The sequence below is a fragment of the Pleurodeles waltl genome, chromosome 8, assembly GCF_031143425.1.
Source record: "Pleurodeles waltl isolate 20211129_DDA chromosome 8, aPleWal1.hap1.20221129, whole genome shotgun sequence".
Classification (NCBI taxonomy): domain Eukaryota; kingdom Metazoa; phylum Chordata; class Amphibia; order Caudata; family Salamandridae; genus Pleurodeles; species Pleurodeles waltl.
Genome location: NC_090447.1, coordinates 146,610 through 167,718, shown reverse-complemented (window position 1 = coordinate 167,718; position 21,109 = coordinate 146,610). Strand labels below are relative to the sequence as shown.

At 48.7% G+C, this 21,109-nt stretch overlaps 1 protein-coding gene across 1 annotated transcript in view; it reads left to right on the top strand.

The window, feature by feature from the left end:
* Positions 1-21,109, top strand: part of LOC138249647 (NXPE family member 1-like) — a 266,774-nt gene that overhangs the window by 115,882 nt on the left and 129,783 nt on the right. Inside the window, exon 3 of the mRNA XM_069203592.1 lies at positions 711-1,420. Within this exon, the coding sequence (XP_069059693.1) occupies positions 711-1,420 (710 nt within the window). The remainder of the gene's footprint in view (positions 1-710; positions 1,421-21,109) is intronic.

The window sequence follows — 21,109 nt, the reverse complement described above, 5'->3', positions numbered from 1 at the left end:
AAGGGTATGTGTTTATCATCCATCTTCTGAGTTCCCACCAGAGTCCAGTTGTGGTCTGATTCAGAACTTCCTTCTAGTTCACCTCCTGCACACCATCCTAAGCCTCCTTATCAGCCTCTTTTCCAGCTTCTTTATAGGTGTGTAGGTATGTATGCATGTATGTATTTGTATTTGTTTTGAAAACTCTCCTTCGTGGCACCCTGCTTGGTTTTATCCTTCTTCAACTCCTTCTGGAACTCTTTCTTCTGGGCTCCCTCTGGGTCTCATCTGCCGGGGCCAGGGCTATGGAGGCAGCTGTTTCACCTTCCAGCTGAGGCCCTTCCTTCACTGCATGCCACAGACTGATCTGCGCCAAGAGACCAGGAAAGGAACAAAAACTCCTTAAAATGGAGCACAGACCACCACCCATGCAGCTTGAATTTTATTTCTTAATGTTTAAGAACAGGTTTGTTTATCCCAATGTTAGCTCCAAAGAGGGCAATGTAAATATGCTTCTTTCTAATCATCCCTAGTTGGTATTTCTTTAGCTGTGCCGTTTTGGGCACAACTTGACATATTAATAGCAATGGGCGGAGCTAAGAAACTTTCATTTTGTAAGCAGAGGGTGAGTGAATCTGGATGAAACAGTGACAACTGACATACTTGATGGCAAATATTCTGTCAAATGTTTAAGACATGTGACCATAATTTTATCCCTCTTTCCTCTTGAGATTCCCAGTTTTAGGTATTTTTTCAAAAGCTGCACAGTTGTCCCAGAGGAGATGCTGGAGATCAAAACCAGCCTGACTGGCACTGACTTGAAAACCATGGAAATCTTCACCAAAATTGATGCAAGCATGCCCAAGGCTCTTTTCATCGACAACAACCACACCACTAGTGCCAAGAACAGCCAGGCCACAATACTGAACCCCCAAAACTCATACTGCATCGGTGATAACTTGACAGTCCAGATCCAGGTCTATGACTTCTCTGGCAACCGAAAGGAACATGGGGGTGACTTTTTAAGAGCCCGAATTTACTCTCCAGAGCTCAAAGCTGGAGCTTCTGGGGTGACTGAGGACTTTAACAATGGTACCTACCATATTCACTTCACTTTATTTTGGGAAGGCAAAGTGCGAATGTCCATCCTGCTGATGCACCCCAGCGAGGCAGTCTCAGCCCTCTGGAGAGCCAGAAAAAAAGGCTATGACAAGGTCTATTGGATTGGCAAATTTGTCAACGGGACACATGACGTCCAAGCCGAATGTGGATTAAAACTGAACTCCACAGAGGAGTTGTGTGAATATAGAAACCACTGCCATGGCGAGGTCTTCTACTGTCTCAGGCCTTCACATGTACCATGTGATGAGTTAAAAGCAATGGTCACCAAATATCGGCAGCATTCCTACCTGAGCGACTCAGAAAAAAGTCTTCTTGACAAGTAAGGAGTCAATGAGCTGGGCTTGTATTTGTGTGGTGGGTACATGTGGAGTAGAAGGTACTGCATGGCTGGGCAGGGTTTCTTTCTGAATATACATTTGTGAACCTTTTTAAAAGGTTATGTGGCGTACACACGCATGTGCACACACACACACACACACACACATGCATTCACACACACACACACACACAGACATGCACTGATGCTCACTGGCCCACAACCTGTTGCTGGTGGTTAGATAATTACATCACTGTTTCAAATGGTGATGCTAAAAGCAGTACTGCTACTGTAACCTCTGACAGGGCCATCTCCACCTTTCTGAGGCCTGCAACCTTATATGCGGCCTGCAACCATACATGCGGCCTCAATGCGCCCCCGCCTGCTCCTCTTCCTGCACTAATAATGCCACTGGCATATGCTACGCCCAACAAGTTTTTGGTCTCTGCTATAAATGTAACACTTATCCCCATAAGTCAAGTAAACGCTACTGATGAACATCATTAGGGTTTTGTTCTTCCTTGTAAGAAGCTGGCTCTTTATATGATATATCGAAATGAGATATATTGTGTAAAGAGTCCACGGGTTCCCTTACCAGTGGGCATGGGCTTGCTCTAGCAATCCCAAGGTGCTCTTTTAAGGAATAGTATGGTCGAGCAGCCCTGCCCTTATCAGAGAGGAGTGTGAGGCGTCTACAAATACACAAACAGTAAATAAATGAGACACACGACTCAAGAAGGAGAGCCACACCAATTTTTAAAAATAACAAGTACCTTTATATATGTTTAGGCACCAGAATGAATACAATCAGGTAGGCATGTTCTGCAAGTGATATCTTTACAGTTTTGAAAAATCAACACAGTAAAATTCTTGGAAGCTGCAATGTTATCCTATGGAGGAAAAACAAATACGGCAAACAGGTACAGTACAGCAACTTACAAGACCAATCTCCTGTACTTAAGGTGAGTATTGGGCAAGCCTCAGGACCACACCCACAGGTCACACCGGGCAGCACTGGAGTAGCCGGGTGCAGAGGTGTAGTAAGGCGTCGGGTGTCCAATGTTAATCAATGGTGATCGGACCAGGTAAAAAGAGGCTTCAGGTTTGGAATGGGTATCCAGTCAGGGTGAACCAACAGGTGGGTTCAAATCTTGGGATGATTGGGGACACCTCAGGGCATCTTCTCCACGGGCCAGTTTTGAAGTATCGGGTTTCCTCCAACGGAGCACTCGCGGTTGAAGGGGGCAGGCGGGCAGAGGTTGCAAGTGGCGTTGGAGAGTCCACAGTGGGCAAGTCCAAGGTGGGCTCTGTCTCTGGAGGACTGGAGGACCCCGTTGGCACTGTTAGCTCACTTCAACTCAGGTTAGGTGGCATGGTTGCAGTGTGCCTTCCGGTGTTGGATTTTTTGGGTATGGATTCCTCACAGTTCTCTTGGGATGCCTGCAAGATGCAGGAAAGTAGCTCTTCTGCTCCACGGGAGTTCCTGGGTTTTTATTGAAGGCAGGCAGTACTCCCAGGTTTTTGGAGGCACAAGAGCTTGCAGGACAATTTGACTTTGGTGCAAATCGGTAGGAACAGCAGACAGGCTGGCAAGGCAGGGGCCAAGTTAGGTGCTTCTTCCTCAGTCTTTGCTTTTGCGGCTCTTGAGTGTCATTCTTCTTTATAGGTCAGCAGGAATCTGTTTTCCTGGTGCCGGGGACACCCCTAAATACTGAATTTAGGGGCATTTCGGGGAGTGTAGGGTAGTTGCCAATGGACTACTTACACCTAGGGTCACTACACCCACTATGGGCATAACCCTGTCACAGAGTTCCTAAATCTGCCAACACCAAGATGGCAGATTTCTAAATTTTGCGTCCCTAACAGGCAGCTCATCATAGGGTTGGGACTGACGTGAGGTTTGGACTCACCTCCCTGAATACTAATTTTCCCACCAGTCCCAATGCCAAATGGGTCCTGGGGCAGGGCTGTCGGCATCTCTCCTTTGAATGAAGCCAGATCTGCATACCAAGGGATTCTTTGAAGCACACTGTCTTGGAATACAGATTTGCAAGTCATCCTTTCAGGTGGGGTGTATAAATACCTCTCCCAGAGTAGACTTTGGCCCTCATTACGAGCCTGGCGGTCTGTGACCACCAGGCTCGCGGTTGGCGGGAGCACCGCCGACAGCCTGGCGGTGCCCCTTAGGGCATTCTGACCGCGGCGCTTTGGCCGCGGTCAGTGCAGGAAAACCGGCGGTCTCCCGCCGATTTTCCGCTGCCCGTCAGAATCCTCCAAGGCGGCGCAGCATGCTGCGCCGCCTTGGGGATTCTGACACCCCCTACCGCCATCCTGTTCCTGGCGGTTCGCCCGCCAGGAACAGGATGGTGGTAGGGGGTGTCGCGGGGCCCCTGGGGGCCCCTGCAGTGCCCATGCCAATGGCATGGGCACTGCAGGGGCCCCCGTAAGAGGGCCCCGCTTGTATTTCACTGTCTGCATAGCAGACAGTGAAATACGCGACGGGTGCAGTAGCACCCGTCGCACCTTCCCACTCCGCCGGCTCGATTCCGAGCCGGCGTCCTCGTGGGAAGGTTGTTTCCCGCTGGGCTGGCGGGCGGCCTTAAGGCGGCCGCCCGCCTGCCCAGCGGGAAACTCAGAATGCCGGCCGCGGTCTTCAGACCGCGGTGCGGTATTCCTGCGGCGCAACTTTGGCGGGCGGCCTCCGCCGCCCGTCAAAGTTGTAATGAGGGCCTTTGTTTCTTACCACCTGTGAGAAACGGCCCTCATCCTTGCATGCCTGATAGTAGCAGGTCTAGTGGCCTCTTTTGACATGGTACCCCCCACTTTTTGCCTGGAAAATGATGTGGTTTCAAACTGTAAGTGCCCTGGGCCCCTGCTAAACAGGTTCCAAGGTCCAGATCAATTTCCCCAAAACACTACTAAGTATTAGCACTTCAGCCACCCTTGTAAGTCCTTAGTAAATGGTACCCCTGGTATCTAGGGCATGGGTACTGAAGAGGGACCCCCCCAAAACTGCAGCACCAATTGTGCCACTCTGAGAGGCCCCACACCAGCCTCATGAAGACTGCCATTTCAAGTGCATGACAAGTTGTATTTTAAAGTTGCAAACTTGACATGGCACTCATCACGAGTGCCCTGTTCACTAACACTGCAAGCACTATAGTTAAGTCGACCCTCTGGCAGAGCCCTAAGGCAGGGTGCACTATAATGCATGTGAGGGCATCTGTTTGCATGAGCAAATATGCCCCTACTGTGTCTTTCCAAAAGCTTAAGACATTGTTAGTGTACAGGGAAGCCATAGGAAATACATGTGTTGGACACTGGTCATTACGAGTTCCCCAGCTACGTGATGGCCTCTCTGAATACTAGGTTGTTTGGTATCAAACAACTCAGAATAATAAACACACACTGCCAGTGGTGGATTTATTATAACATGTACACAGAGGGACCCTTGCAAAACTTACCAACCCTGGCATAGTTGCTGACTGGATTTTACCAGCCTGCCACCACCAGACATAGATCTGGACTCCTAAGGTCCAGGAATCAGTCTTCAGTGTTTTGCAGTCAGTTGTTGTCCTTGCAGAATCCCCAATCTCGACTTTACTGTCTTTCTGGGGTAGTAGGGTAACTTTACTCCTACTTTTCAGGGTCTTGGGGTGGGGTATCTTGGACACCCTTAGGCCCATATTTATACTTTTTGACGCACAACTGCGCCAACGCAGTTGTGTGTCAAAAATGTTAACGCCGGCTAACGCCATTCCAAAGCACCATGCGGGCGCCTTATTTATTGAATGACATTAGCCGGTGCTGCGGACTGGTGTGCGTAAAAAAAATGACTCACACCAGGCAGCGCCAGCGTAGGGGAAAATGGAGCTTGGGCGTCAAAAAATGGGGCAAGTCAGGTCTGAGGCAAAATTTTGGCCTCAACCCGATTTGCGCCATTTTTTTTGATGCTCAACCCCCATTGAAATGACTCCTGTCTTAGCAAAGACAGGAGTCATGCCCCCTTGCCCAATGGCCATGCCCAGGGGACTTATGTCCCCTGGGCATGGCCATTGGGCATAGTGGCATAGGGGGGCACAAATCAGGCCCCCCTATGCCACAAAACAAATACGAAAAAAATACTTACCTGAACTTACCTCAACTTCCCTGGGATGGGTCCCTCCATCCTTGGGTGTCCTCCTAGGGTGGGCAAGGGTGGCAGGGGGTGTCCCTGGGGGCATGGGAGGGCACCTCTGAGCTCCTTCTGAGCCCACAGGTCCCTTAACGCCTGCCCTGACCCAGGCGTTAAAAAACGGCGCCCATCAGGCTGGGCGCCGTTTTTTAAGGCCTGCCCCCTCCTGTGCGTCAAAAGGACATCACAGTATAAATATGGGGCACAGGCCTTAAAGTCATTTTTTGGAAGGGAACGCCTACCTTGCATATAATTAACGCAAGGCTGGTTCCCCCTTCCAAAAAATGGCGCACATGGTGGAACTTTGACGCCCGCTGCGTCGGACATCAAAGTATAAATATGGGGCAGGGTTTGCGCCGAATGTGCGTCAAAAATTTTGACGCACATTCGGCGCAAACAGAGTATAAGTATGCCCCTTGGTGTTTTCTTACACTCCCAGCGACCCTCTACACACTACACTAGGCCTGGGGTCCATTTGTGGTTCGCATTCCACTTTTAGAGTATATGGTTTGTGTTGCCCCTAGGCCTATTTCTCCGTATTGCATTCTATTGTATTCTACAGTATTTGCACTACTTTTCTAACTGTTACTTACCTGATTTTGGTTTCTGTGTGTATATTTTGTGTATATTACTTACCTCCTAAGGGAGTATATCATCTGAGGTACTTTTGCATATTGTCACTAAAATAAAGTACCTTTATTTTTAGTAACTCTTAGTATTGTGTTTTCTTATGATATAGTGATATTTGAAATAAGTGGTGTAGTAGGAGCTTTGCATGTCTCCTAGTTCAGCCTAAACTGCTCTGCTGTAGCTACCTCTATCTGCCTCAGCTGCTAGAACATCTCTAATCTACTAATAAGGGATAACTGGACCTGGCACAAAGTGTAAGCCCACTATAAGCCAGGCCAGCCTCCTACATTGGTGGTGCAGCGGTGGGATAAGTACTTGTAACTGCTTTACCACTTTGTCATTGGTGCTTTTCATGAGAAAAACATATACCAAATACTTCAAGATATACACATTGAACTAAACAGTTTAACCTTCCTTCTCTAAAACGTTCTAAAAAGTTTCTGAAAAGTTCTGAAAACTTTTTAAAGTTTTCAAAAAGTTTCAAAAAGTTTTTTTTCTCTGTTCTTTCAAAGTTCTAAAACTTTTTATCTCTCTGTCCTAAACCTTTTCTATCATGTCTGCAGTAGAGCTTACTCCCAAAGTTGTTCAGGCAACCTATGAGAGTTTAAACTTTAAAAGTTTTAGGGGTCTCTGCATAGAAAGAGGTTTAAGCATTGGCAAGAATCCTACCAAAGACTTTCTCTTTAGCCTTCTCATAGAAAGTGACCAGAACCAGTCTGACCCATCCCAGGAACAGGAGGTAGGAGTGGAGGGTACCCAGTCAGACTCAGAGGAGTCCCCTGAAGAGACTGGGGGGGTTCTTCCAAAGACCTGCCAGCTAGCAGGCCACCTAGTGACACTGGTAGTGGGAAAGGGTCACACATTAGTAGGGCACCTTTCACTCCTAAAGGCCAGGTTACTAGGGTCCAGCCAGTTAGGGACAGGTCTAACTCTGCCAAATCCCATATTTCCTCTGTGTCTCACAATTCCCAAGCCTCCCTCCCAGAGGATAACTTAATGGAAAGGGAACTCAGAAGGCTGAGGTTGGACGAGGCCAGGCTGAAACCTGAACAGCAGCAGCTGGCCTTAGACAGGGAATGTCTGGATGTAGAGAGGGAAAGGCAGAGATTGGGGTTAGTTCCCCATGGTGGCAGCAGCCGTGTTTTTGATAGCAATCCTGTTACAGAGCAAGATTCCAGAAACCTGCATAAGATAGTCCCCCCTTACAAGGAGGGGGATGACATTAACAAGTGGTTTGCTGCACTTAAGAGGGCCTGTATGGTACAGTTGGTCCTTCAAAGGCAGTGGGCTGCTATCTAGTGGTTATCTTTCACTGGTAAGGGTAGGGATAGGCTCCTTACTGTCAGAGAAAGTGATGCTAATAACTACAAAGTTTTGAAGGATGCACTCTTGGATAGATTTGGCTTAACCACTAAAGAACACAGGATTAAGTTCAGTGACACCAGAAAAGAGTCCTCTCAAGACTGGACAGACTTTGTAAACTGTTCAGTGAAGGCCTTGGAGGGTTGGTTGCATGGCAGTAAGGTGACTGACTATGAAAGCCTGTATTATCTGATCCTGAGAGAGCATATTCTCAACAATTGTGTGTGGGTGCAGCTCCTAGGGAGGTAGGCCACCAGGAGTCGTTCCAAGCGGAGGGGTTGCTGCCGAAGATAAGGATCTCTGTTTTGTCTGTGTTTAACTTGAGGCGGCTTGATTCCATCCAGTTGACGATGGTGTGTAGTCCATTGTGGAGGTTGTTTCTTGCTATTGTGGGGTCTTTCGTGAGGGAGATGATTAGCTGGGTGTTGTCTGCATAGGATACTATGTTGATGTGGTGGGATCTTGCGATGTTGGCGAGAGGAGCCATGTAAATGTTGAAGAGTGTTGGGCTGAGGGAGGATCCCTGGAGGACGCCACAGATGGTTTTGGAGGATTCGGACAGGTAGGGCGGACGGCAGACTCTCTGGGTTCTGCCAGAGAGGAAAGAGGAGACCCATTCGAGGGCCTTGCTGCGGATCCCGGCGTTGCGGAGGCATGTTCGGAGGGTGTGATGACAAACGTGTCAAAGGCTGCGGAGAGGTCCAGGAGGATGAGCGCTGCGGTTTCGCCTTTGTCGAGCATGGTCCTGATGTCATCTGTAGCAGCAATGAGTGCGGTCTCAGTGCTGTGGTTCTTGCGAAACCCGGATTGGGAGATATTGAGCGCTTTGCTGTCTTCCAGAAAGCGGGATAGTTGGCTGTTCACAATTTTCTTAATGACCTTTGCTGGGAAGGGGAGGAGTGAGATGGGCTGGTAGTTTTTGGGGTCCTCTGGGTTCACCTTGGGTTTCTTCAACAGGGCGTTGACGTCGGCGTGTTTCCAACTCTCCAGGAAGGTGGCTGTCTCGAAGGAGCTGTTGATGATGGCGCGGAGATGGGGGGCGATGATGTTGCTGGCTTTGTTGAAGATCAGGTGTGGGCAGCGATCCGAGGGGGAACCGGAGTGGATGGAGGCCATAGTGTTGATGGTGTCTTCATTGTTGACGTGGGTCCAGGCGCATAGAGGACTAACGTTGCTTAGTGCGTTGGGTTCGTTGGTATCTGTGTTTGGCTGATGGGTCTGGTGTTTGAAGATGTTGTGGATGTCTTCGATCTTCCGACGGAAGTAAGTGGCGAGGGAGTTGCAGAGCCCTGTGACGGCAGGGGGTCGTAGGAGCAAGGCCTGGGGTTGGAGAGTTCTTTCATGATGCCGAAGAGCTCTCTGCTGTTGTGAGCGCTGGTGTCTATGCTGCTTTTGTAGTAGGTTTTTTGGTGGTGCGGATCAGCTGGTGATGTGTGCGGATGGCAGTCTTGAGGGCGATGTGGTTGAATTTGGTAGGTACAGGGCACCAGGTCTTCTCCATTTTTCAGCATTCCCGTTTGGAGACCTGTAGGTCAGGGGTGAACCAACTGGCCTTGGATCTGTGGTGGATGTCCGAGGGTTGTTTGAGTGGCGGGCGGGTGTTGGCGCAGTTGTCCATCCATTGGTGCAGGTTGGTGGCGGCTGAGTTGGGGTCCCGGGTCCAAGGAGTAGGTGCCAGGGCTAGGTTGGAGATCAGCTGTTCTGTTAAGATTCTGTTCCAATAGCGGCGGGGGTTGAGTGGTGAGGTGGTGAGTGATCGGCTTCTGAAAGGAGAAATGGATGCAGCGATGGTCGGTCCAGTGGAGTTCAGTGGTGTGGCTGAAGGAGACGTGGTTGCTGGCTAAGAAGATTGAGACGAGTGTGTGTCCTGCGGTGTGGGTAGGCGACGTGACGAGTTGCTTGAGGCCGAGGTTGGCGAGGTTGTCGAGTAGGTTGGTAGTGTTGATATCGTTGTTGTTTTCTAGGTGTAAGTTCAGGTCGCGAGGAGGATGTAGTCAGTTGAGGTGAGGGCTTGGGCGCTGATGATGTCTGCGATGTCGTCGCAGAAGTGGGGTCAGGGGCCCGGCTGTAGGAGGCTGGCCTGGCTTATAGTGGGTACCTTGTGGTACTTACACCCTGTGCCAGGTCCAGTTATCCCTTATTAGTAGAATCGAGGTGTTTCTAGCAGCTTAGGCTGATAGAAGGTAGCTATGGCAAAGCAGCTTAGGCTGAACTAGGAGACATGCAAAGCTCCCACTATACTACTGATATCACATAGCACAATATCATAAGAAAACACAATACTCAGAGTTACTAAAAATAAAGGTACTTTATTTTTATGACAATATGCCAAAAGTATCTCAGTGAGTACCCTCAGTTAGAAGAAAAGTAATATACACAAGTTATATGTACACAAACCCAAAACAGGCAAGTAATAGTAAGAAAAGTAGTGCAAACAATGTAGAATCACAATAGGATGCAATAGGTGAACATAGATCTAGGGGCAACAAAAACCATATACTCCAAAAGTTTAATGTGAATCACGAATGGACCCTAGACCTATGGGAGCTTGCAGAGGGTCGCTGGGACTGTAAGAAAACAGTCAGGGTGTCCAAGATACCCCACCCCAAGACCCTAGAAAGTAGGAGTAAAGTTACCCTACTACCCCAGAAAGACATAATAGTCGTGATAGGGGGATTCTGCAAGAACCACAAGCACCAGCAAAACACTGGAGACCGATTCCTGGATATGAGGACCTGCAAGGCAAGGGGACCAAGTCCAAGAGTCGCGATAGTGTCCGGGGGGGGGCAGGAGCCCAGGAAACCCCGGATGAAGGTGCAAAAGGGCTGCCTCCGAGTGAAAGAAGCCGAGGACTCTGCAACAATGAAAATGGCTAGGAACTTCTCCTTTGGAGGGAAGATGTCCCATGGTGTGCTGGATGTTGCAGAAGTATTTCCACGCGGAAATACCACAAACAAGCATTGCTAGCTGCAAGGATCGCAGGAGAGGTTTTTGGGTGCTGCTGGGCACCAGGAAGGACCAGGATGTCACCTCTTGGAGGAGGAGACAGAGGGAGTGCTCAGCAACTCAGAGAGCCCCCGCAGAAGCAGGCAGCACCCGCAGAAGTACCGGAGCAGGCACTTAGAACATTGGTGTAACCGGAGTCACAAAAGGAGGGTCCCATGATGTCGGAGTCCAACTCAGAGGGTTGAGCACTGCAGGACAGGGTGCTGGGGACCCAGGCTAGGCTGTGCACAAAGGAATCCTTGTAGAAGTGCACAGAAGCCAGAGCAGCTGCAAATCATGCAGTACACAGGTTTGCAGTCTAGTGTGGGGAGGCAAGGACTTACCTCCACTAAACTTGGACTGAAGGATCACTGGACAGTGGGGGTTACTTGGAGTTAGCTCCTTTGTTCCAGGGACCACGCTCGTCAGCATGAGAGGGGACCCAGAGGACTGGTGATGCAGTCTTTTGGTGCCTGTGTTAGCAGGGGGAAGATTCCGTCAACCCACAGGAGATTTCTTCTTGGCTTCCAGTGCAAGGTGAAGGCAGACAGCCCTCAGAGCATGCACCACCAGGAAACAGTAGAGAAAGCCGGCAGGATGAGGCGCTACAATGTTGCTGGCAGTCGTCTTGCTACTTTGTTGTGGTTTTGGAGGCGTCCTGGAGCAGTCAGCGGTCGATCCTTGGCAGAAGTCGAAGAGGGAAGTGCAGAGGAACTCTGGTGAGCTCTTGCATTCGTTATCTGATGAATACCCCAGAGGAGAGACCCTAAATAGCCAGAAAAGGAGGATTGGCTACCAAGAAAGGAGGATTTGCTACCAAGAGAGGTAAAAGCCTATCAGAGGGGGTCTCTGACGTCACCTGCTGGCACTGGCCACTCAGAGCAGTCCAGTGTGCCCCCAACACCTCTGAACCCAAGATGGCAGAGGTCTGGGACACACTGGAGGAGCTCTGGGCACCTCCCCTGGGAGGTACTGATCAGGGGAGTGGTCACTCCCCTTTCCTTTGTCCAGTTTCGTGCCAGAGCATGCCCATCAAAGCATTCCCAGAGGCTGGGGGAGGCTACTCCTCCCAGCCCTTCACACCTATTTCAAAGGAAGAGGGTTTAACACCCTCTCTCAGAGGAAATCCTCTGTTCTGCCTTCCTGGGCTGGGGCTGCCCAGACCCCAGGAGGGCAGAATCCTGTCTGAGGGGTTGGCAGCAGCTGCAGTGGAAACCCCAGAAAGGCAGTTTGGCAGTACCCGGGTTCTGTGCTAGAGACCTGGGGGATCATGGAATTGTCACCCCAATACCAGAATGGTATTGGGGTGACAATTCCATGATCTTAGAGATGTTACATGGCCATGTTCGGAGTTACCATTGTGACGCTATACATAGGTAGTGACCTATGTATAGTGCACGCTTGTAATGGTGTCCCCGCACTCACAAAGTTCGGGGAATTTGCCCTGAACGATGTGGGGGCACCTTGGCAAGTGCCAGGGTGCCCACACACTAAGTAACTTGGCACCCAACCTTCACCAAGTGAGGGTTAGACATATAGGTTACTTAAGTGCAGTGGTAAATGGCTGTGAAATAACGTGGACATTATTTCACTCAGGCTGCACTGGCAGGCCTGTATAAGAATTGTCAGAGCTCCATATGGGTGGCAAAAGAAATGCTGCAGCCCATAGGGATCTCCTGGAACCCCAATACCCTGGGTACATCTGTACCATATACTAGGGAATTATATGGGTGTACCAGTATGCCAAGAACTCCGAGCTTCTTCCATCCAGTGGCAGCTTCCTTGCACCCTCAGCTGGCATTTCCTGGGCTCCTGCCCACTCTCGACACTGCCGCGACTACTGGACTTGGTCCCCTTGTCTTACAGGTACTCAGGTCTGGAAATCCACTGTTGTTGCATTGCTGGTGTTTGTTCTTCCTGCAGAATCCCCCTATCACGACTTCTATGCTCTCTGGGGGTAGTAGGTGCACTTTATACCTACCTTTCAGGGTCTTGGGGTGGGCTATTTTTATAACCCTCACTATTTTCTTACAGTCCCGGCGACCCTCTACAAGCTCACATAGGTTTGGGATCCATTCGTGGTTCGCATTCCACTTTTGGAGTATATGGTTTGTGTTGCCCCTATACCTATGTGCTCCTATTGCAATCTACTGTAACTTTACATTGCTTGCATTACTTTTCTTGCTATCACTCGCACAATTTTGGTTTGTGTACATATATCTTGTGTATATAACTTATCCTCATACTGAGGGTAGTCACTGAGATACTTTTGGCATATTATTTTTAGTACTTCTGTGTATTGTGTTTTCTTATGATATTGTGCATATGTCACCAGTGGTATAGTAGGAGCTTTACATGTCTCCTAGTTCAGCCTAAGCTGCTTTGCCATAGCTACCTTCTAGCAGCCTAAGCTGCTAGAAACACCTCTTCTACACTAATAAGGGATAACTGGACCTGGCACAAGGTGTAAGTACCTCTGGTACCCACTACAAGCCAGGCCAGCCTCCTACATTGGTTGTGCAGCGGTGGGATAAGTACTTGTAACTACTTACCACTTTGTCATTGTGTACTTTTCATAAGTGAATAATATACAAAACAGTTCAGTGTATGTACATTTAACCAAAAAGTTTTGCTTTTCTCCTCTTAAACGTTTTACAAAGTGCTGAAAAGTATTCTAAAACTTCTTAAAGTTTCTAAAAAGTTTGAAAAAGTTTTTTCTCTGTTCTTTAAAAAGTTCTGAAACTTTTTCTTCCTTCTCACTGTCTTTTACTATCATGTCTCTACTCTTAAAATGGTCAATACTACTTATGACAATTTAAATTACAAGAGCCTAAGGAGTCTCTGCTTAGATAGAGGTTTAGTGATAGGAAAGAACCCTACAAAAGAGTTTCTATTTAACATGCTTATTGTGAATGATGAGTCCCAAGCAGGCACTTCAAATGAGAGGTTAATAGAAGGTTCCCATTCTGACTCAAGGGATCTCCTTGAGGGAGGTGGAGAGGGTTCGGTACCAGACCTGCCCCCTAGCAGGACACCTAGTAATGTTGGTAGTAATGGAGGTTCCCATCATAGTAGGGGAGTCTTTATTCCTGGAGGCCAAGTTATTAGGGTTCAGTCAGTTAGGGACAGACCCCCCTGAAGACAACATGTTAGAAAGGGATCTCAAAAAGTTGAGAGTTGAAGAGACCAAGCTTAAACAGCAACAGCTGGTCTTAGATAGGGAATCCTTAGACCTGGAGAAGGAGAGACAGATATTGGGGTTAGGACCCCATGGTGGCAGCAAAAGCAGTATTCCTGATAGTAATCCTGTTAGAGAGCATGATTCCAGGATCTCCACAAGATAGTCCCCCCTTACAAGGAGGGGGATGACATAAACAAGTGGTTTGCTGCACCTGAGAGGGCCTGTATGGTACAGGGGGTCCCTCAAAGGCAGTGGGCTGCTATATTGTGGCTATCTTTCAATGGAAAGGGTAGGGATAGGCTCCTTACTGTTAGAGAATGTGATGCTAACAATTTTGCAGTTTTGAAGGATGCACTCTTGGATGGATTTGGCTTAACCACTGAACAATACAGGATTAAGTTCAGAGACACCAGAAAAGAATAACTGTGTGTCTGACTTGTTACACCAATATCTAGTGGACTCAGATCTGACCTCTCCCCAAAAATTGGGAAAGAAGGCAGACAAATGGGTCAGAACAAGAGTGAACAGAAAAGTTCATAAAGGGGGTGACAAGGATGGCAAGAAGAAGGATGGTAAGTCTTCTGACAAGGGTTGGGACAAAAGTAAAACTGAGTCTTCATCAGGCCCACAAAACTCCTCTGGTGGGGATGGTGGGTCCAAATACTCTTCCAATAATCAACCTAAAAAGCCTTGGTGTTATTTGTGTAAAGTCAAAGGCCATTGGACAACTGATGCTAGTTGTCCAAAGAAAAACACCAAACCTCCCACTACCACAACCGCTACTGCAAATTCTAGTGCCCCTAGTAATAGCAGTGGTGGTGGGAGCAAACCTACTAATAGCCATAGGAGTAGCTGGGCTAACTTTTGGTAACTTGGTTGGGGTTGGTCTTGTTAGGGAGACCACAGAGGCTGTGTTAGTCTCCGAAGGTGCCATTGATTTGGCCACCTTGGTTGCTTGTCCCCTTAATATGGATAAGTACAAGCAACTTCCACTAATAAATGGTGTTGAGGTTCAGGCCTACAGGGAAACAGGTGCCAGTGTTACCATGGTGATAGAGAAACTGGTGCACCCTGAATAACACCTACTTGGCAGCAGTACCAAGTGACAGACGCTCATAACAACACTCTTAGCCACCCCATGGCTGTTGTGAATCTCAACTGGGGGGGGGGAATGACTGGTCCAAAGAAAGTTGTGGTTGCCTCAGATTTACCTGTAGGCTGTCTATTAGGGAATGATTTAGAGTCATCAGCTTGGGCAGAAGTGGAGTTGGAGGCTCATGCAGCAATGCTGGGCATTCCTGGGCATATGTTTGCTTTGACAAGGGCTCAGGCCAAAAAGCAAAAAGGACAGGGTAACTTGGATCCTGGAACAATGGACCAAGTGCTCCCTAAATCTAGGGGTAGCAAGGGTAAATCCCTACCCACTATCCCTCCCTCTACAGATGATTCTCCTTCGGAGGAAGAAGAATTTCCTCCCTGTGCAGAACCTTCACCAGACTAGCTGGCAGCCAACACTGCTGAGCTTTTGGGTAGAGGGGGCCTGCCAGGGAAGAGCTGAGTGTGGCACAGCAAACCTGTCCCACATTAGAGGGTCTCAGACAGCAAGCTGTCAAACAGCAAAATGGGGATGTCAGTGACTCACATAGTGTTTACTGGGAGGACAACCTCTTGTACACCGAGGCAAGGGACCCAAAACCTGGAGCAGCCAGGAGATTGGTCATCCCCTGCAGTACAGAGAGTTCTTCCTAACTCTTGCACATGACATTCCTTTGGCTGGGCATTTGGGCCAGATCAAAACATGGGAAAGGCTTGTCCCCCTGTTTCACTGGCCTAGGATGTCAGAGGACACTAAAGATTTTTGCAAGTCTTGTGTTGTTATCTGCCAAGCCAGTGGCAAGACTGGTGGCACACCAAAGGCTCTCCTTATTCCACTTCCTGTGAAAGGATAGGGGTTGACATAGTTGGCCCCCTTGACCCTCCTACTGCTTCAGGCAATAGGTTTATCTTGGTGGCTGTGGACCATGCCACAAGATATCCTGAAGCAATTCCTCTAAGGACTACAGCACCTGCAGTGGCAAAAGCCCTCCTGGGAATCTTTTCCAGAGTGGATTTTCCAAAAGAGGTTGTATCAGACAGGGGTAGCAACTTTATGTCTGCATACTTGAAAGCTATGTGGAAGGAATGTGGTGTAACCTACAAATTCACCACTCCTTATCATCCACAGACTAATGGACTGGTAGAGAGGTTTAATAAAACTCTCAAAGGTATGATAATGGGACTCCCTGAAAAACGCAGGAGGAGATGGGATGTCCTGTTACCTTGCCTCCTTTTTGCTTACAGGGAGGTACCCCAGAAAGGAGTGGGCTTCAGCCCCTTTGAACTCCTCTTTGGACACCCTGTAAGAGATCCACTAACACTTGTGAAGGAGGGTTGGGAACAACCTTTAAAAGCTCCCAAACAGGACATAGTGGACTATGTACTTGGCCTAAGATCCAGAATGGCCGAGTACATGAAAAAGGCCAGTAAGAACCTTCAGGCCAGCCAAGAGCTCCAGAAGCAATGGCATGACCAGAAGGCTGTTCTGATTCAGTACCAACCAGGACAGAAGGTGTGGGTATTGGAGCCTGTGGCCCCAAGAGCACTCCAGGACAAATGGAATGGACCCCATCTAATTGTTGAGAAAAAGGGGGAGGTTACCTATCTGGTAGACCTGGGCACTGCCAGGAGTCCCCTTAGGGTGATTCATGTCAACCGCCTAAAACCCTACTATGACAGGGCTGATCTCACCCTCCTCATGGCAACAGATGAGGGACAGGAAGAAGAGAGTGACCTCTCCCTGATATCTTCTCCTACCACTGAAGAAGATGCTTTAGTGGAGGGAGTACTTTTAGCAGACTGTCTGACTGTAGAACAGAACAACTGCATAAATCTCCTTGGACAATTTTCTGAACTCTTTTCAACTGTGCCAGGCACCACATCTTGGTGTGAACACACAATTGATACTGGAGACACCCTGCCTGTCAAAAGTAAAATCTATAGGCAGCCTGACCATGTCAGGGACTGCATGAAACAAGAGGTTCAGAAAATGCTTGATCTAGGAGTGGTTGAACCTTCTGAAAGCCCATGGGCGAGTCCTGTGGTGCTTGTACCAAAGCCTCACTCAAAAGATGGAAAAAGGGAGATGAGGTTTTGTGTAGTCTACAGAGGCCTCAATCAGGTAACAAAAACTGATGCTTACCCTATACCCATGGCAGATGAGCTCATAGATACACTGGCATCTGCCAAGTATCTAAGCACCTTTGATTTGACTGCAGGGTATTGGCAGATCAAATTGGCTGAGGATGCTAAACCTAAAACTACATTTTCAACTATAGGAGGGCACTACCAATTTACAGTGATGCCTTTTGGCTTGAAGAATGCACCTGCCACTTTTCAGAGGTTGGTGAACACAGTCCTACAAGGGTTGGAGGCTTTTAGTGCAGCATATCTAGATGATATAGCTGTCTTTATCTCCACCTGGGATGAGCACCTGGTCCACCTTTGGAAAGTTTTGGAGGCCCTGCAAAAGGCAGCCCTCACTATCAAGGCCTCAAAGTGCCAGATAGGGCAGAGAAAGGTGGTTTATCTGGGACACCTGGTAGACGGAGAACAGATTGCACCACTGCAGGGGAAAATCCAGACAATCATGGATTGGGTTCCCCCTACAACACAGACCCAGGTGAGAGCCTTCTTAGGCCTCCCTGGGTATTACAGGAGATTCATTAAAAACTATGGCTCCATAGCAGCCCCTCTTAATGATCTCACTAGTAAGAAGATGCCTAAAAAGGTATTATGGACAGCTAGCTGTCAGAAAGCTTTTGAGGAGCTCAAACAGGCCATGTGCTCTGCACCTGTCCTAAAAAGCCCATATTACTCCAAGAAATTCATTGTTCAAACTGATGCATCTGAATTAGGGTTAGGGGCAGTCTTATCACAACTGAATTCTGAGGGCCAGGATCAACCAGTTGCTTTTATCAGCAGAAGGTTGACCCCTAGAGAAAAGCGTTGGTCTGCCATTGAGAGGGAGGCCTTTACTGTGGTCTGGGCACTGAAAAAGTTGAGGCCATACCTGCTTGGCACTCACTTTATTGTTCAGACAGACCACAAACCTCTACTTTGGCTAAAACAAATGAAAGGTGAAAATCCTAAATTTTGAGGTGGTCTATATCTCTACAGGGAATGGACTATACAGTGGAACATAGACCTGGGAGTACCCACTCCAATGCACATGGACTCTCCAGATATTTTCACTTAGACAATGAAGACTCATCAGGTCATGGCTAGTCTTATTGTCCTTCGTTTGGGGGGGGGTTGTGTAGGAAAGTACCATCTTGCCTGGCATGTTTAACCCCCATATACAGGGCCCTAGTGCTCATAAGTATGTGCCCTGTATGTTTTCCCTGTGTGATGCCTAACTGTCTCACTGAGGCTCTGCTAACCAGAACCTCAGTGGTTATGCTCTCTCTGCTTTCCGAATTTGTCAGTAACAGGCTAGTGACTAAATTTACCAATTCACATTGGCATACTGGTACACCCATATAATTCCCGAGTATACGGTACTAAGGTACCCAGGGTATTGGAGTTCCAGGAGATCCCTATGGGCTGCAGCATTTCTTTTGCCACCCATAGGGAGCTCTGACAATTCTTACACAGGCCTGCCACTGCAGCCTGAGTGAAATAACGTCTACGTTATTTCACAGCCATTTACCACTGCACTTAAGTAACTTATAAGTCACCTATATGTCTAACCTTCACCTGGTGAAGGTTAGGTGCAAAGTTACTTAGTGTGTGGGCACCCTGGCACTAGCCAAGGTGCTCCCACATCGTTCAGGGCACATTCCCCGGACTTTGTGAGTGCGGGGACACCATTACATGTGTGCACTATACATAGGTCACTACCTATGTATAGCGTCACAATGGTAACTCCGAACATGACCATGTAACATGTCTAAGATCATTGAATTGCCACCCCCAATGCCATTCTGGCATTGGGGGGACAATTCCATGATTCCCCCAGGTCTCTAGCACAGTACCCGGGTACTGCCAAACTGCCTTTCCGGGGTCTCCACTGCAGCTGCTGCTGCTGCTGCCAACCCCTCAGACAGGTTTCTGTCCTCCTGGGGTCCAGGCAGCCCTGGCCCAGGAAGGCAGAACAAAGTTTTTCCTCTGAGAGAGGGTGTAACACCCTCTCCCTTTGGAAATAGGTGTGAAGGCTGGGGAGGAGTAGCCTCCTCCAGCCTCTGGAAATGCTTTGATGGGCACAGATGGTGCCCATCTCTGCAAAAGCCAGTCTACACCGGTTCAGGGATCCCCCAGCCCTGTTCTGGCGCTAAACTGGACAAAGGAAAGGGGAGTGACCACTCCCCTGACCTGCACCTCCCAGGGGAGGTGCCCAGAGCTCCTCCAGCGTGTCCCAGACCGCTGCCATCTTGGAAACAGAGGTGTCTGTGGCACACTGGACTGCTCTGAGTGGCCAGTGCCAGCAGGTGACGTCAGAGGCTCCTTCTGATAGGCTCTTACCTCTCTTGGTAGCCAATCCTCGTTCCTAGGTAGCCAAACCTCCTTTTATGGCTATTTAGGGTCTCTGCTTTGGGGATCTCACCGGATAACGAATGCAAGAGCTCATCAGAGTTCCTCTGCATCTCCCTCTTCACCTTCTACCAAAGGAACGACCGCTGACTGTTCAGGACGCCTGCAAAACCGCAACAAAGTAGCAAGATGACTACTAGCAACCTTGTATCGCTTCATCCTGCTGGCTTTCTCAACTGTTTCCAGGTGGTGCATGCTCTAGGGGTAGCCTGCCTCCTCTCTGCACCAGGAGCCCTGAAGAAATCTCCTGTGGATCGACGGAATCTTCCGCCTGCAACCGCAGGTACCAAAAGACTGCATCACTGGTCCTCTGGGTCCCCTCTCAGCACAACGAGCGTGGTCCCTGGAACTCAGCAACTCTGTCCAAGTGACTCCCACAGTCCAGTGACTCTTCAGTTCAAGTTTGGTGGAGGTAAGTCCTTGCCTCCCCACGCTAGACTGCATTGCTGTCGAACACGTGATTTGCAGCTGCTCCGGCTCCTGTGCACTCTTCCAGGATTTCCTTTGTGCACAGCCAAGCCTGGGTCCCCGACACTCTAACCTGCCGTGCAAAACCTCCTGAGTTGACCTCCGGTGTCGTGGGACTCCCTTTTGTGACTTCGCGTGGACTCCGGTTCACTCTTCTTCTAAGTGCCTGTTCAGGTACTTCTTTGGGTGCTGCCTGCTTCTCTGAGAGCTCCCTGAGTTGCTGGGTGCCCCCTCTGTCTCCTCCTCCGAGTGGCGACATCCTGGTCCCTTCTGGGCCACAACAGCACCCAAAAACCTCTTCCATGACCCTTGCAGCTAGCAAGGCTTGTTTGCGGTCTTTCTGCATGGGAAGACCTCTGCAAGCTTCATCGCGACGTGGAACATCCATCCTCCAAAGGAGAAGTTCCTAGTCCTCTTCTTTCTTGCAGAACTCCAAGCTTCTTCCAACAGGTGGCAGCTTCTTTGCACCCTCAGCTGCCATTTCCTGGGCTCCTGCACACTCTCGACACTGTATCGACTATTGGACTTGGTCCCCTTGTCTTACAGGTAGTCAGGTCTAGAAATCCACTGTTGTTGCATTGCTGATGTTTGTTCTTCCTGCAGAATCACCCTATCACGACTTCTGTGCTCTCTAGGAGTAGTAGGTGCAATTTACACCTACCTTTCAGGGTCTTGGGTGGGCTATTTTTCTAACCCTCACTGTTTTCTTACAGTCCCAGCGACCCTCTACAAGCTCACATAGGTTTGAGGTCCATTCGTGGTTCAGATTCCACTTTTGGAGTATATGGTATGTGTTGCCCCTATACCTATGTGCTCCTATTGCAATCTATTGTAATTCTACACTGTTTGTATTGCTTTTCTTGCTATTACCTGCATAATTTTAGTTTGTGTACATATATCTTGTGTATATATCTTATCCTCATACTGAGGGTACTCACTGAGATACTTAGGCATATTGTCATAAAAATAAAGTACCTTTATTTTTAGTACTTCTGTGTATTGTGTTTTCTTATGATATTGTGCATATGACACCAGTGGTATAGTAGGAGCTTTACATGTGTCCTAGTTCAGCCTAAGCTGCTTTGCCATAGCTACCTTCTATCAGCCTAAGCTTCTAGAAACACCTCTTCTATACTAATAAAGGATAACTGGACCTGGCACAAGGTGTAAGTACCTCTGGTACCCACTACAAGCCAGGCCAGCCTCCTACATCCAGGCAGTCAGATGTTCTATGACAATGGCATACCATGGGGAAAGGGTGTAT